Source organism: Phaethon aethereus (genome assembly GCF_964289735.1).
Source record: "Phaethon aethereus genome assembly, chromosome: 2".
NCBI classification, from domain to species: domain Eukaryota; kingdom Metazoa; phylum Chordata; class Aves; order Phaethontiformes; family Phaethontidae; genus Phaethon; species Phaethon aethereus.
This window is the reverse complement of record NC_138582.1, coordinates 32626564-32643081: the sequence shown is the minus strand read 5'-3', so window position 1 is coordinate 32643081 and position 16518 is coordinate 32626564. Positions and strand designations below refer to the sequence as shown.

Sequence of the window (16518 nt, the reverse complement as noted above, 5' to 3'; positions counted from 1 at the left end):
CCCGGCTCCGCAGGCCGTGCGTAGGCGGAGTCGTTCCGCCGGTGCCACCTGCTTGTCGCCCGCGAGGCGCGGGGCGTTCTGCCCTGGCCAGCGCTGCGACCGCCTGCAGCCTTGGCACAGCGCACCTCCTGCGGTGCGGGGCTGAAGGAAAAGGGCGGGGGGAAGCGCCAACTAAGCAGCCGCCTTCGCAGCGCGGGCAAGGCGGAGGCGCCGGCCCGGCCCGGCCCCGCTTCGGCCGCCTTCCGCCCCCGCCCGCGGCTCTGCCCTCTACCGCCGGGAGCCCTGCGATCTGCCCCACGGAACTCGCTCCCGCTTCCCGCTGCTCTGCCCGGTGCTGGCGGCGGGCAGGCGTGCGGCCCGCGGCGGGCAGCGACGGTTCGGTCTCCCCGCAGCCGCCCCTAGGCGGGCAGCTCGGGGCCGGGCCGGGCCCGCCCCGCCGCCAGGTGCGGTGCCGCCGCCCGCGGGCTCAGGAAGTGCCGTCACGGCGTGTGCCGAGTGGGGAAGCTCCTGCGGGCCGGACAGACCCTTCCGTCGGCGCGTGCCGAGCCGGAGCCGCCGTCGCCATGAGCAAGATTTCCAAATTCTTCAAGGGGGGCGGCTCGGCCGCCTCCAAGGGCCGCGGGGGGCCCTCGCCGCAGGAGGCCCTGGCCCGGCTGCGGGAGACGGAGGAGATGCTCAGCAAGAAGCAGGAGTACCTGGAGACGAGGATCGAGCGGGAGCTGGCAGCCGCCCGGCAGCACGGCACCAAGAACAAGCGAGGTGAGGCCTCTCTTCCCGGCGGCGGGAGCTCGGGTGGCTGGCGAGGCTTTAGTCCCAGGGTCCAAACGCCTCTAGGCATGGCGCCCCGTTAAGAAGAGGGGCTCTCGGGGTCTCGCAGGGGTTGTGGCCAACAGGCCCGACCCAGTGTGCAGTGTGTTCCATGATTCAGCTGCGCACCCCCAGCAAGCGTCACCACGGCGGCTGCACACGGGGACACGATGGTGGCTTTGGCATCTATTAGTATTTAATGCATTGTGGATTCATTGTGGTGGGCTGATAACGGGGTGCTGTATTCTTAATTAATTTAGTGTCTGTTCCTGGTGCGATACCGTTGTTCATGCTTTGCATCACATTCGAAGCAGGTATCAGCTGGGTAAATGGTGCTGCAAAGCACTTCTCAGCGTGGGAAAGGGGATCACAGCTTGGGTGTTGAGCATTGGTTGTGCAGATAGCAGAGAAGCTGAAGCATGTGAGGATCTTCTGTATATTCATGGATGAATTCACATTATCCCCACTGTGAGGGTTGGAGAATATACTGCAAGCAACAAAGTCATTCAACGATTTGCCTCAAATCACATAGGAAGTACATGATACCACTTAAAAAAATGAATGACAGTTCAGAGCGTTAGTGACTACTGGTCTGGGCTGCTGTTAGCTGCAAAGGAGAGGGTACTAAAGGATAATAAGGTCTGGGTCCTGCTTATCCTGATGTTGTCATCTCTGGGAAACAAATGGTGGTAGCCAATGTCTTGGGGATGTACAGGCCTTTGAAAAACAAGTTAATTACTTCCTAAAGTCACCCGGAGTCCTGTTTGTCTACTCTGAGCTTTATTTTTCTTTAAATACTTCAAAACAGAAGCAAAATGTTTCAAATTAAAGATTTTGACATGATGAGATGATGCTCTTTCTATTGTTGGATAATTTAAAAGGTTAATGCCATGTAACTTAGAACTTGTCAGGAGTTGCGTGTTAAAGGTGTTTTAGTTATTCCTTTAATGTATTTGTAATACTTTAGCATTTAGTAATCATTAGCAAAAGGCATTTATTTAGAAAGGATTTAAAAGCATCAGTTGAGATGGGGCAGATTTGAAGGAACAAGCAGTCGGAGGGAGTAAAGCCAGTTCAGCAGCACAACTGAGCCTGCTGCTCTGCAGCACAGGAGCTGTCAGGGTTGTCTCAGCCACAAACTTTCTACTCCCCTGGCTGCAACTGGAGCATCTGTCTTGTCCCCTTGTGCTGGTAATGGAACCTGTGTGCTGGCGCAGTGAGCTAGTTCAGGAAGGTGATCCAGCTGAAAACTAGCTTGCTGTGGGACAAAGTGACCAGATAGCCCCTGGGACTGCTTGACTGTGCAACTGCCCAAGCGATGGGGGTGACGCAAGAAAATGGGCCTGCTCCTGTGACACTAGCAATTCCTGTTTAGATCCAGACATGCTGCTGGACTTTAAGCTGGCATGGTTGCAGGAAGAAGCAGTGCGTCCTGCCTTGCTCTTTCCTCTGTGCTGCTCCCTTCCTTTCCTTGGCAGAACTCCCTGAAGGGTGTGTTTCAGAAAGCTGGATGCAGCTGTAAGATGTCGTGGGTTTTTTTGGCTGGGTTATTTTTTTTTTACCCAGTGTAGGTTAAGTTCCACTCATCCAGCTGGGTCCGCAGCTGCACAAGTGCTTGGGCACCTGTGAAGGAGAGAGTGGTGGATGGGCAGGAATGAGCACTTGTTGTTGGAAGTAGCTCTGCTTCTCCTTTAAGTCAGGTGGTTGATGCTGGTTCCAGGTGTTTGTCAAACTATGGCCTTGTGCTTCAGACATGCAGCGTTTGACATATGAAGCTTTTCTGCCAGATGTTTGTTTCCACTGCCATGCTCAGTATGCAATTCCCCTGGTTTTATCTATGCCATTGTTTGTGGAGTCATGCTGAAAACTGGATTGCTGAACTGATTGTGGTTAAGATTCACTCCTTTTTATCTTGTCCTTTGCTCAGGAACCTACAGTTAAAGACAGTCAAGAGACAGCAGTAAAGCAAAAAGAACAGAGTGGGAATTTTTTCATGCCAAAAATCGCTCTAAAGCCTAAATGGGGTAGTGTAACTACAGTCAGAGGAGAAACGAGAAACTAACCTTGCTGTGCCGAATGAAGTGCTTGAATTTAGCAGGCTAGTGAGTGAACTTAAATCCCCAAGAATACCCCTTTATTTGATATGTCAGTTGCTTTACAGTTTAATTGCTGTTGATTTACATATAACAGCGTATTAACTGGTGTACTGTACTATATAGTTCAGAGGAAGTCTGTGCTAACCAGAATCTATTGTAGCAGTACGTAAACATACACACAAATGAGAGAATAAAGTTTCAACCTACATTGCTTTGTTAAAGGGAATGTTTCAAAGGGACCTTGTAGGTAATTTTTAATATTATTTTTTCTTAATTGCATCTGTGGAGAAACCTGTGGAAATTAAAATGGGAGTGTCCGAGACTGGAGCAAAATGTATCTAGGTATAGAAAATGCACCAAATTAGCATGATCTCATTTGATTTTAGGCATGTGAGTCTGAGTCAGTTAACACTCACACAAGAGAGAAGATTTAAGCAACCAGCAATTTTTCATGAGTTCAGATGATTCTTGAATGGGTTCATATGACATCAGTCAGGCTTAACTTGATTGAAATGCTGTAACATGTTAGCTATGCAAATAGATGTGAAATATCACTTAAATATTTTTGGCATCTCCTTTATGAAGTGAGTATTTCTGCAGTTCCTGTACCTAATCTGAAATTAGCTACACTTTTGGGGCGATACATTTCCAGCATTCCCCATTAATATCTTACTGTAGCTAGACCACTTGAGGGTTTTTGAAAGAGCGATGTGTGTTTGAATTCCTTCTGCGGAGGTTATGTCATGATAAGCAATATTTCTTTTTGCAGTTAGCACTGCCTTTTAATCTCTCCCCATTCCAGATACAAACTCATGATTTTTTCAGTATCTCTTGCTGTACTTTTTTGGGTACCTCAGTTTCAGCCAGTGCACAGCTGCCAATTCCATCTGCAAATTGGCCTTCCATCTTCAATGTTTAGAAGGTCATCCAGGAAAATGTAAAGGACAGAAAGTGATACTGAATATTTGAGAACTCTGTTTAAAAAGAAACGTGTATTCTGAAGTGCGCCTGTGCCAGTGAAAATAACACACACGAATGAGTGTTGTTTCAGCCTGGAATCTTTCACAGATCCTGTACAATAGCTAAATGAAAAGAATTAAGTTAAAAGAAGTTATCCAGAATAACATTAACTCGTAACCATGAAGAGCCACATAGTACTACTGAGGACAAAACCTATATAGGAAGTTGGAATAATAGGTAGGCTTTTATAAGTAGATGCTGTTAAATATGTTGCATGATACATTTGGGCAGAACTTACGTAGCCACGTAGCATTCCTTTCCAATGAGTTAGTTGTAACCAGAAGGCTGTTGAAACCAAACAACGATGTAGTAGTTGTGTGTTAACATGGACAGGGCTGTCATGCCTATGACAGGGTGTGACAGGTTGGGACTGAGAGTTTCTGGTGGGAAGATATGAGGAAGCCCTTAGTATGTCTTTGTTCTGTGAGTTACAACTATTGTTCTCTGATCTTCATGATCACGTTTCACGTGTCTTACCATGAACTGGAATGGTTATAACGAGTCAAGTGCATTATTGTTCTTGAATTAGAGCCTCAGTTGTAACTGTATGTGGCTTCCCCCACGAGGTTTTAAGGATTATGAATGTTGATAATGAGCTTACTTAAGGTGGTATGATTTTTATGGCCTCAGCAGCATTTCTTTTGGTCGTCCCTGGCATAAGGGAGATCAGAAGTTGTAATCCATCAGTCCCTTGCAGGATTGAAGTGGAGGTTTGTGAACTGTATCCAAGAATAAGATCCAGTATTTTCACAGTGGGTGTTACATTCTTCAGAATGAAGAAACACCCTTTTCCTTCTTCACCAGTTTCCCTCTGGGAACTTTAAGGATTACTAGACAATGCTTTTATTTCTGCTTCAGGAGATGAGATTGGTAATTCCTATACTGACGGGTGTTGGCAGTGGGCTTGACAGATAAAAGTGTTGTTACCACTGTACCGTCTCTTCATTCTGATCTATCATGAAACCTTAAGGGAGGGTGCCACAACTCTTCCCATGTCACTAGATTTTTTTTTTCCTTTAGAAACCTGGATATTTTGTGTGGCCAGGATCACTATTGCCTAGCTGGCCATTTCTGCTTCCTTAATAAAGTATCAGCATAGTAGTGATATTGGGAAAGAGTCCTTCTGTATGTCAATAACAGTAGTTCTTTAATATGCATACTTAAACTGACGTAATAGTCTCCTGTTGTTACAGCCGCTTCTCGTGTAAATAAAAACTCAGATTAAAAGCAGTGGTTCCTAATCTGTGAGCTGTATCCTGCTTGCTGGATTTAGAAGTAGAGCATAGGAAATGTGCTAAAGCCCAGACAACTGCTAACTACTTCATTGTGAAACGCAGGAGTTGAATTGGCTTCTTTGGAGCACAACAGAGACAGTGTATGAGATTGCTTTTCTTCTGGAGAAGACCTCCACCTCTTCCTGGTTGAATTGGTATTAATTGCAGTTGCTTCCTCAGTCTCTACCCCTGCTTAGACTCTTCCTCCCTGGGCTGTCTTTCTTCTTTGAAATCTTTGGAATGGGCAACACCCTTTTTCAGTGCCATTCTTAGACCTTCAGTGAAGTAAGTTTATGTTCTCAATTTCTTCATTTTTTCGATAGGTATGTTGTTCTTCAGTTTGGTTACTATAATGCAGTAGCATCTCTGTGAAGCATTTCAGTCTTCTTGTAAAAGTTGCACACAAATTTTAAGATGCTCGCATGTGCAGTAGAAAGCCATTTTAAGTTCATAATAATCTATAAAACACAGAAAAATAGATTTCAGATAACAAGGAAATTCTTATATCTTAGCTATGGGAGCTACTATTACAAGACACTGTGCAATGAAGGGCATTCATTTCATACAAATGAGAAAAATCATATGGTCTGATGTGGGAATTATGCCGTGGTTGGTAAGGAAGGAGTATGAATTGATTTCCTATGAAATGCTTTGTTCTATAAGTCACTGGTAAAACTAAAAAGGATTAACAAAGGTGATGTGTTGCACTACAGTAATTAGTAAAAGCTGTTTATGAATAGGTGAAGTCACAGAGTTTAGCTTCTTCTCTGGTTTCTTAAGTTGGGCGCGGTTTAATTAAATCTTAGTACAGGAACCTTGAGGATTTTGAAAACAACTGCTTTGTATGTAATTGAGGGAATCCATTTTCTCTCTGAGCAGCCAATACTAACAGCACCATTACAGAGTCCCATTTCTGAAAAACACTGACTGGAATTATTTCCCTGTCCTACCTACTTATTCCAGCTGAAGCCTTTCTGCATCAGCCAGTTAGTGCTCCTCAGTCTGCGGGGCTTTAGGGTCTTCTCTGGCATAGCTGGTGTTACGCATGGTTTCAGAGTATTAAATTTACCCGGAATCTCTAGCTTCCTAGCCTAAGAATCTAGTATCAAATTTTGATTCATCTGAAGTTGGGGGAGTGGCTGGTATCCTAATGCTACCAACAATAAGCTTAAATAAGTAGGGAAATAATAAGTAGGTAAAAATAATATTTGTCATTAAGTCAAACTGATGTATTTGGAATGGCCAATGAGAATTTTACAGTTCTCAAATTTGCCATTTGCATGACATCATCTGGGGTTTACGCATCTTTTTCAGAATACACATGATCTTTGGACCATCCCCCCAAACCTGGGAAAATCTTGAATTTGAATACTGTGATTAATCTGTTGCAGTTTGCTGTCCTGACACATTTTACTGCAGGTGCTAGAAGGCATTGTGTATCTTAGCCTGCTTGTCCTGGCACAGCTAATGATGAGCAATTTTGACCGCGTTGATTCAAGCATTTGTCAACAAAGCATTAAATTTTTTGGCGTGGTGTTACACACATAATTCTATGCCCTTTCCTTGGAGGGATTCTACCTTCATTTGAGAAGTTGTGTACCCCAATGTCAAGGTTCAGTGCTACTGCATGTGGGCAATTATTTGACTAGGACAGCAACAGTAATTGCTGCTATTGTTGGGGGGCTGCAGCTGTTTGCTAGCTGTGAACCTGATTTATAAATTAAATGTAAGAGACAAGGGAAAGGATGTGGGTATTAAACAGCATTGAAAAAGCAATAAGCTAACTCAGTCTCTTGGTTTTGCTTGGTTTTTTTCTTGCCTGGCACATGTGTAAATTCAGGAAGGATAATGGTCGGGAAATGCTTGTGGCAAGATTGTGTGTTCCACACCCAGAAGCCTTTTCTCCTCCTGCTTGTTATGTGCATTTATTCTGGTAATGATTTACTCTGGGCAAATATGCTGGTTATAACTTTGTAAATCGTTGAGATTAGTCTTTTATATTCACTAAGATAATGGGGAGTAAATGGATTTGACTGTGACTGTGTCTACAAAGTTCTGTATGTTTTCAAGTTCTAAGGTTTAAAGATCATGCTCCTAAGTGATTGTAAGAAATAGATGCAGCTGAAAGCCAGAGAAATGTGAGTCCTCCTCTGATCTAACCTACCTGCTTGCTTAGGCCATTTGGCCTTTCTGTTGGACTTGACAGTTTCTGCTGCTGAGTCGAAGTTTAGAAAGCAGCGTTGGTGGAGGTGTGGTTATCATGACAGATCTTACGCTGTCTTCCTTATTTTTCACTTATGTTTTGCAACCTCTTCTTGTCTGTCTTTCCTCTGTTTCCTCCTTTCTGACTTCTCTCTGATGTTTTTCTTTTTCCTCCCCATCTTCTCTGCTTTGCCTGTGCGCACAGGATGGAGTTCAAGATCTCCCGCAGTGGAGGAAGAAGCTGCTCTTCCCTGTGGTGCTAAAAGGAGTTAACCTAAAAGAGGCTTCCCAGCATGTTCATGCAACAGCATGTTGGTGATAAACAGGCTGCTGATCTGGTGTGGTCAGACTTTGTCTCCCTACTAGTAAGGTAGGAGGGTGAGAATTATAAATTCTGCAGGTCAGCTTGGTGTTGAACTACTTGTCCTTGCGTTTTGCTGTGAAAATACACAGTGCACTTTGCCTTTTCCCATTCCAGCTGCCTTACAAGCACTGAAGAGAAAAAAGAGATACGAGAAACAGTTGAATCAAATTGATGGGACACTTTCAACCATTGAGTTCCAGAGAGAGGCATTGGAAAATTCCCACACCAACACAGAAGTGCTCAAGAATATGGGTTATGCTGCACAAGCTATGAAAAAAGTACATGAAAATATGTAAGTGTTTTCTAATAGCTTTCAGGTTGAGCTTACTGACCACTTTCAAACTATTTCATCACTACAGACTATTCTATCTAGTCAGCCAGTTTTGACTTCATTTTTGGTTCAGGCATTTAATGTCAGGAATGGTATTGGTGCTGTAGTGTTATATTTGGCAGAAAAATACCTTTTCTTAACAGCAAGTCTAGAAGGAAGTCCACTGAACTAGAGAGACCTGTGGGGTACCTGGGTTTTTAAGTCTGCCTTGGCAGTGGAGACTGGCCTCTACCCTTGGTTTTTCCATAAGCTGGACTGTGTGATTCAAAGTACTAATTAGACCTGAATAAAAAAAGAGTAATTTTTTTTTTGTCCCTGTAGTATTTTTATATGTCCTATATTGTTTAATGAGGCAGTTTCCTGCCTGAATAAACAGAGTTAAATCAGAAAGGTTGTTCTGGGAGAAGTAAACAGGAATTGCAACAATAATGAAGTTAACAATAAAGGGAAGCTTTTAAATGGGGTATAGTCCTGTTAAGTTCCCCCCAGTTCTGGTGAAAGCTTAACATCAAAAAAGATCCATCTGTAAAGATGCTGACCTTGGGAAGGAGATGGGATCTGCCTAGGGAATGTGACTGGTGGCTCGCAGAGATATGAGAAGCACGGAGAGGGAGAGACACACACTTTTGTTATAACCCCAAAGTGGAAGAAATTGGACTGAATAAAACACACAGAAGCTTGCCAGGAAACAGTAAGGTGTAGGTGAGGGAAATTGTTCCCTGTGAGTTCTGTTTATACAACCATGGGCATAAAAAGAAAATAGGGTCTGTTGAATGACATATCTTTAAGAAATGTTTCCATGTTCTCTTGCCAGGGATTTGAACAAAATTGATGATTTGATGCAAGATATCACTGAACAGCAAGATGTTGCCCAGGAAATTTCAGATGCTATCTCAAACCGAGCTGCCTTTGGTGATGAGTTTGATGAGGTTAGTATGTCAGGCCTGTGAGTTTTAGTTGTTAAATGACTCCATAGTTATTTTGTTGTGCGGTGACTTGTTCCAGTGGTTTGTTTCTCCAAAGCTTACCCTATTTGGGACATTTTTATGATATGTGTGTATATATAAAAATTAAATTAAATTAATAATATATATAATATATAATAAGTAAATACATATCTGTAAAATAGAAAACTTTTATATATATATATTAATTTTAAGAAAGGCAATTTTAACTGCACTCCGGTAGTTATTTTCATTTGTACCATGGAAGGAGGAGGTCACTAAAATATGTAATTTGTACTGCTCCAGGTGGACACTGAAACATGTAATTTTTTGTGCTCGAAATAGACATCCGTTTGACTAAGTGCATGTTCCTATGCCATGGACAGGCTGCTGTTCACAATTCTGAATATTTGGACCAGTTTTTTAAGGTCATTTTTGCTACTTGGAGCTGCAGGTCCTTTCCCTGTTTTTCAGATTTTCTACAGAAGTAGATGCATTAGGTAGGCGTAATTCCTGTTGGAGGCAATAAGGTTTCTTCCTTGAGCTCTTCTCTTCTGAAGCCCCCACAAGGCACTTACGACCTTCTGAAAATTTGTTGCAGTGGCTTTCATCCAGTGTCCCTGGACTTCATTTTGTATATCTAAACAGGACATTACTTATTTCTGATCCAAGCATGCCTGAGGACTCAAGAGTCAAGTATACTTAAAATTCTTGCAGTCTGTGGAATGCAGAGCTGGGGATCAGGCTCAGTGTCACAACCAGCTTGGTTTCGGTTTTTAACTAGGTTTTAAAATGATCAAGTACTAGGGATCATTTGAAGAATGTCCTAAAGAATCAAACAATTTACTCTCTCCCCAAATAATTCGTTCCTGCATGCCCAAATGGACAACAAAGAAAAATACATATGCTATGTCATATTTGCTTCCTTCAACTGTTACAATTTCTTGAAAATAGTAGTAATTCTTTGTATTTTGTTCCCATTATCCGCTTTCCTATTTTACCACTTTGAATGTAAATAGACTTTTCAAAAAACATTTAATCAATACTGGCACAAGGAGTGGGACTTGGCCGGTATAAACTGGGCTTCAAACAACTGAAAAATATACTGCCATCCCAAACAGCTATATAATGTCACTTACTTTTCATTGGTGCTTAACTTTTAGGAGTCTAGACTTAGTAAGCATGTTGTAGATTGACCTGGAAGTTCCTAAGAGATACTAGTCTAAGTTGATGGGCATGTTTCCTGTTCTGGGAAAATAAGCCGCTGTCATGGGGCATCATTGTACCAGCACCTGCCTTTGCATAGGAGCCTAATACTTCTAGCACTTGTCCAGTAACTGGGAAACCTGGTTTGCAAGCCACTTCAGCTTAAGAGGGCTAGAATTAGTGACTTAATTGCTGGATTATGAGGTGATTTGTGTTGGAGGATGATACTTAATTTTATTTTTTTGAAGGACATTTTGACCACACACTTGGATTTCCTCTTCACATGTGTGCCATGGGTGTAAGGAGATCATGGAAGCATGTAATTTCTGTTGCTCCAGAAAGACGCAAATACATAAGGGTTCTTTCTCCCTGGGTTGGCACAGTGTATGTCATGAAGAATGCAAAAAAGCTCTGTCCTACCTAAGTAGGGTGCTCACTGGGAGGTGTGATCCTTGCCTGTAGGCCTGTTTCTGATAATCAAATGCAAAATACATGCATTCCAGTGGACAAAGCCTGGAACCTGAGAGTTAGATGATAACTTCCCTCTGCTCTATTTTTGGCCTAGGTTCAAGAGAAGAAAGGGGATTTGTTATAGCTATTGCAATACTCCACAGCCTAGTTGTACAGCAATTCCTGAATTGTGGGAAATACAACTTAAATCCATGCTTGAGGATGAGAAGAACTTAAAACTTGAGTCTCCCACTTTGAGAGCAAATGTTCTAGCCATTACGTCATTACAGTATCATGTTAAAGGTGGAGGGGTCATCATCGTGGTTTCCTTTTCCTTTTTTTTTTTTTTTTTTTTTTTTTAGAGAGAACCTGTTGTGCCTGATGCTACCTCTTAATTGTTTACTTGTTTACTTGTTCAGCAGAGGTTGGTAACGACTAATTTGTTGTGGGAGAGGATTAGATGACCATCTAGGTGTCTTCAGAAATACCTGTTTCCATTGACTTTACAACAATTGGGACACTAACTTTTTAAGAAGCTTATATTTACAGCACTGACTAAGGCACTTAAACTATAGACACATCTGCACGTCAGCTAAATGCCTAAGTTATACATGGGGCCCCAACTTGCACATTTCCTTGAGACATCAGCTGTGAATTGAACATTATCAAGTGTAGACCTGATGCTGAAATTTTTAGATGATATCCTAGGATTTGCACTGGGGACTAGGCCAGGTGGGCAAACTATAGCCTTTTTTTGACCTTAAAATATGAAAAACATGAGAAAGTAAGTCTAGCAAGGCCTGTGGTGGCTATGTAATTATCATTTTAACTTCCATATTGGTGATAAGCATGGTATAAATGGGTAGGCAAAGTCCATTTCAATACCTACTAGGTCTTGCTTTGTTACAGCCACTTTTCCCCCATGGTTTCTTTTTAAACCATTTTATCAATGTGGCAAAAGTTTATTTCTGTACAAATACGTAATACTTAGTTTCCTTTCTTTGGGAAACTCTGGACAAGGAATAAATATTTGGCTTTTTTCAAAAGTGTATAGCCTTTTTATTTTTAGTATTATACAAGCGGATTAGATCATCTGTCCAAAACAGCTTCTGCAGCTGAAAGCCCAAGAGTGTTATGTGCTTCAAGAGTGAACAACAGGACCCAGGAGGACAGCTCTGATTCCAGTGCTGCTTTGAAATCATGTATAATCCTGGACTTGTGTGATAGGACTGAAGCACAATGTTTAATGACAGTCTACCTTATAACCGATGGAAGCTGTTTGCTTTTTATAATGGGAGAAATCATACATTAAAATTAGAATCTGTTAAGAGTACAGGCTTCAGATTTGCCAGGAACAAATCTGAGGATGGCAGAGGGACCTTTTTTTTCCCTGTGTTTGCCTTTTTGACAGGTATTACACTGCCATCAGGTTTTTTCCTGATTTTATTCCTTGTCCTGTTTCTAACTTCTGTTGTCCTTCTTCCAACTTTCAGTTAAGGTTTATTGTTATCACTCACATTTAGTGGAAATTATACTTGTGATATGGTGGTCTTTTATATGTGTTTTCAGGTGTAAACTGTTTTTTCAGTAGTGCTTTGCTTCATGGTGGTTAAATGTGCCCTTGTCTGAGATCACTGCCAGAACAATGACTTTGTAAATAATTTTTTCCTTGAATTTAGGATGAGTTGATGGCAGAATTAGAAGAATTGGAGCAAGAAGAATTGAACAAGGGAATGAGAGATGTCAGGCTGCCAAGTGTTCCGTCCACATCGTTGCCTTCTCGTCCTGGTAAACTGCCTGCTTGCCATTTTACATTTCTCATTATTAAGCCATGCTGTGAGAAGGAGGAGAGAAAGAGAGAGTTTCAGATATGTATTTAACTCTGTTTTAACTTTTAAAGTATTATAGATTCCTTTTCCTATTTTCTTATCTGTTTATCAGAAAAAGCAGAGTGGAATTGTGATTTGCTGTATGAAAGCATCTAGGACTAAATTCTCTGTAGATTTGGGGAGACAAAGTCAGGGAACTTGAGCTTGCACATATACTGATGCCTCTGCTACTGATATGTAGTCAGATCACTGAGGAATGGGAAGACTATTTTTTTTTCTTTTTGGTAGTTAAATCCTTAGTCTTTTTTAATTAGAGTCTGACCTAGATTCAAAATGTTTGCGTCACAAAGATGCAGCTTTATAGGGTAGTGGTTTGATATTTGCCACTGGTATTTTAATTAGACATTAAGGAGGCAGCAGGAAGTACACATTTAAAGAAATATTGTCATTCCTTTTGCTTTCTTTCTACAGAATAGACTTATTCCTGGTATTAAGCAGTAGTCTTACTTTTCTGTAGTTCTCCCCTGTTCATTTTGAATTAAGCCAGAGACAGTCAATTCTTACTACACCTTTCACTGTGTCCCTTTTGTCCTCTATCAGCTGAAATACTTGCTGTGTACTAGTGCTAGTAAAAGAGTATAAATATCATATAAGAGAACAGCACACAGGTTGTTTATGGTGCATTCTGCTGCAGAACAGGTTACCTAGACCAGCTCAGCTCAGAGACTGTTACGTGTGTTTTGGCAGACGGTACTTAAATCAGAAGCAGCTTAAAATGTTCAAACTAGGATTGTGGCCTCATCTACTGAAGTCAGTTGCAGAACAGCTAGTGAAAAAAAAGAAGGAATTTAGGAAAACAGTGCAAATTGCAGTCTGGGCTTGTTCATACATGCTCTTGCAGATCCAGCTGTGCCACATGACATTTTTATTAAATACAGGCCATCTCCATGTGTTTCTCACTATCTTAATTTGCTACTTCATCTGTCTGTATGGCTGCTTCAGACAAAATTAGCTGGTTACAATTATATAGTTTAAGGCCTTGCAAAAAACAGCTTACCTTTTCTGAAACTTGCTGCTTACTGTCACACAGCAATAGCAAAATAAGAGCAGTTAATGGTTCTATGACACTTCTAATTGGAGATGTATGTTACCCTCCTGATTTTAGGGATGAGGAAACTGAGATGGAGCAAGACATAGTGACCTTCCCCAGCTGCACAGTGAGCCAGTGGCACTTGCAGAGTAGGGACTGGACCCCTGGTCTCCCATGTCCTTCACCCACCTTTAGTCCTCAAAGGTGGTAGTTGCAGCCCCTTTCAAGACACTGGCTCCCAGCTGTATGGCTGCCACAGGCAGGAGCCAACTGGCTGCTGTAAACGTACACATAAGGGTATTGCACCAAATAACAGTGTTCCACTGACATTTGGAGGAATGCAAATCCCACAGATGGAGACAGCCTGAGGTTGAACCTTGGCTATAGGGTATTTGGTTTGTAGGTCAGTGAATGAAGACTATTTGGGTGACGTTTTAGTTCAGTGAATGTGAAAGATGCATGATAGGAGATTTGTGTTAAAAAAAGAGAAAGCATGTGTGGAATGTGGAACAGAGCTGGGGATTGCTGTTGCTGTGAAAACAGCAGTTAACTGATGTGACCTGAACAAAGTAAGTTCAGGAATTCCTTTCTCCCTTTTAATAAATGACACCTCTCATTAACATGAAGTCAGTCCATTTGGACACGGCCTGCACATGCAGAACTCTTCAGCTGTATTTGGAAAGGTAGCGGAATGCTGGCCAGAGGCAGGTCACTTATGCCTGCTCAAGTGGCGGTGAGAGAACTGTCAGCATTCTTGTGGATGCTTTCTTTCTGTGACAGCTTTTAGAGATTAAATGTGTTTTCTGTAGGAGTCTTTCAGTAGGAGTTACATCAGACCTATATTGTTAACCTCAGGGTTATATGTGAGAACGGTGGGGCAAAATAGTCACATCTCTTATCAGCTTCATTACTGCATTACCTACGTTTAGCTTGCTACTCAGTGAATTGATCTGAGATCTTCAAACTGAAAAGCACAATGCAAGTCCTCATGCTAACAAATAAAATGGTTCTGACTGTTACCTTAGTTGATGGTTATTGTTAATCTCTCTTTCTGTGCAGCATCGACCAGGAAGAGAGCGGAAGATGAAGATGAAATGAAGCAGCTGGCTGCCTGGGCTTCATAAGAGCATGGTCTTTTTATAATAACGAACATTAGAGTTGTAATGCTATTTTATAACCGTACCGATTTAGTGTGGTTGCATTTCATCCAGGCTGGTGTTTTTTATGGCCAATCTTGCTAAGAATAGTGTTACTGACACCTTACAAAACTAGTTTAAAAAGAAACAAACAAAAAAATGCAATAGTTGCCAAAACCTCCAAGCATCAAATTTTTTTTTCAGCCTTGAATAGATACTGGTTTTGTTATTAGTATGAGTTTTTATTAGGTAATGTCTTACTATATCTGGCTGGTTTGTAAAACCTGTGTGCCTCACTTACGCACACAACTGGATTCATTGTTGAAGTAAAAACTTAAATAAGTCAAGGCCCTATCCTACAGGGTTATTTGGTTCAAACTATTTGAATATTAGCAAACCAGCTTTATGCATGTCCTGACTTGCAAGTTCCTTTGAGCCCAAGAGCTAATAGCCGTTCATTTGGGCCTGGAGATTTAAATAGTCTGCCTGGAGCAACTTATGGTGTCCTAGATATTAAAAGGAGTCTCTTCTGTTGGTTTTTTTTTGAAGTGGGATAGATTTTTGTTTTGATTTAACTTTGGCCAGAATATCCCATGCACTTCTGTAGGTCAACTTGAATTGTATTTTGAACTATTTCCAACTCGGTTAAAGAACAGTTTTACAGTGATTGTGGAAAATGAAATGTCCGAGTTCTTATAGATCCCTGCCAAACAAAACTGATTTCCGCTAACCCTGTCAAAAATACAGAAGAGATTTGACCTTCCTGTATTCTCTCCTCTACTGTGTCTTTCTAGGGTGAGTCTTTACTTTGTATGATATATCTATCCTCAAAGGAATTAGTACCACATTTATTTTACAATTTTTAAATAATTTAAATTTCTGAACTTTTGGTTCTTTTCTCTTATTCAGTTTCTGAACAGAAGTGCCATTGTGTTGTATTTGAAATGCCTTTTTAACCCTGTTTAAAAGCTGATTCTGGATTACTTGTAACGTTGACGTGTTACTGTCCAACTGACAGCTGTTTAGCTTAAGGAATAAATGCCACTGTGAGTGCTAAACTACTACATGTTTAGAGAAAACACTGCTCAAATAGAAAACAAAAATTAAATAGGCTGGTTTGTACTAAAAAAATGTATTAAATACAACTTAAGCTCTATGCTAATAGCCTGCTGTCAGTCACAAGGGAATAGTAAAACACTGTGGAGTTCCTAGGGATGTGGAAAGCAGAGTCACATTGATCTAGTTTTCTTGTTTTCAAATTAATTTAAATTTACTGATGATTGAACCACCTGGGTAATAGTGAGAGACTTGGTTTCTGTAGATCTATAGCAGCAGAAGACTGACCCCTTCTGCTGTGGGCTTTAGCCTGTGATTTGCTGGGTATTTAGCTTTGATAGGCTACAGTAGGCTTCAGCTTATTGGGTTTTAAGTTAAGCATAAGCTAACATGTGTTTCTGGACATGGCCTGCTGGCACACTCAGAATCTTTCAAGTTGAGTTCCATGGATGAAACCCAAAATTTACAAACCCTGTGGAGAGATTTAGTTTTTCAAGAATTTTTCATTCTCTGTAGTGGAATTGCTTTTGGCTTGCATCCATACAAAAGGAGAATCAAGCTTTGCCACTTCCTTTCGGATAAATTTCCTACTGGAGAAAATTGTGTGTTAATTCTGTCACAAAATTTGGAGGTACCAGGAAAATTGTCCCTTTCTGTTTGGAGTACAGAAAACCTGGAACTATTGAATTTTTCTTTAAAAAAAAAAAAAAAAT

The 16518-nt window shown here is 41.4% G+C and overlaps 1 protein-coding gene across 1 annotated transcript; it reads left to right on the top strand.

Moving 5' to 3' along the window:
• Positions 1-563: 563 nt before the first annotated feature.
• On the top strand, positions 564-14737 carry CHMP4C (charged multivesicular body protein 4C; the record flags this gene model as incomplete). The annotated part of the gene is made up of 5 exons (XM_081996676.1): positions 564-759; positions 7878-8055; positions 8909-9023; positions 12374-12482; positions 14673-14737. The coding sequence occupies 5 exons, from the start codon at positions 564-566 to the stop codon at positions 14735-14737; spliced, it is 663 nt and encodes a 220-aa protein (XP_081852802.1).
• Positions 14738-16518: the final 1781 nt, after the last annotated feature.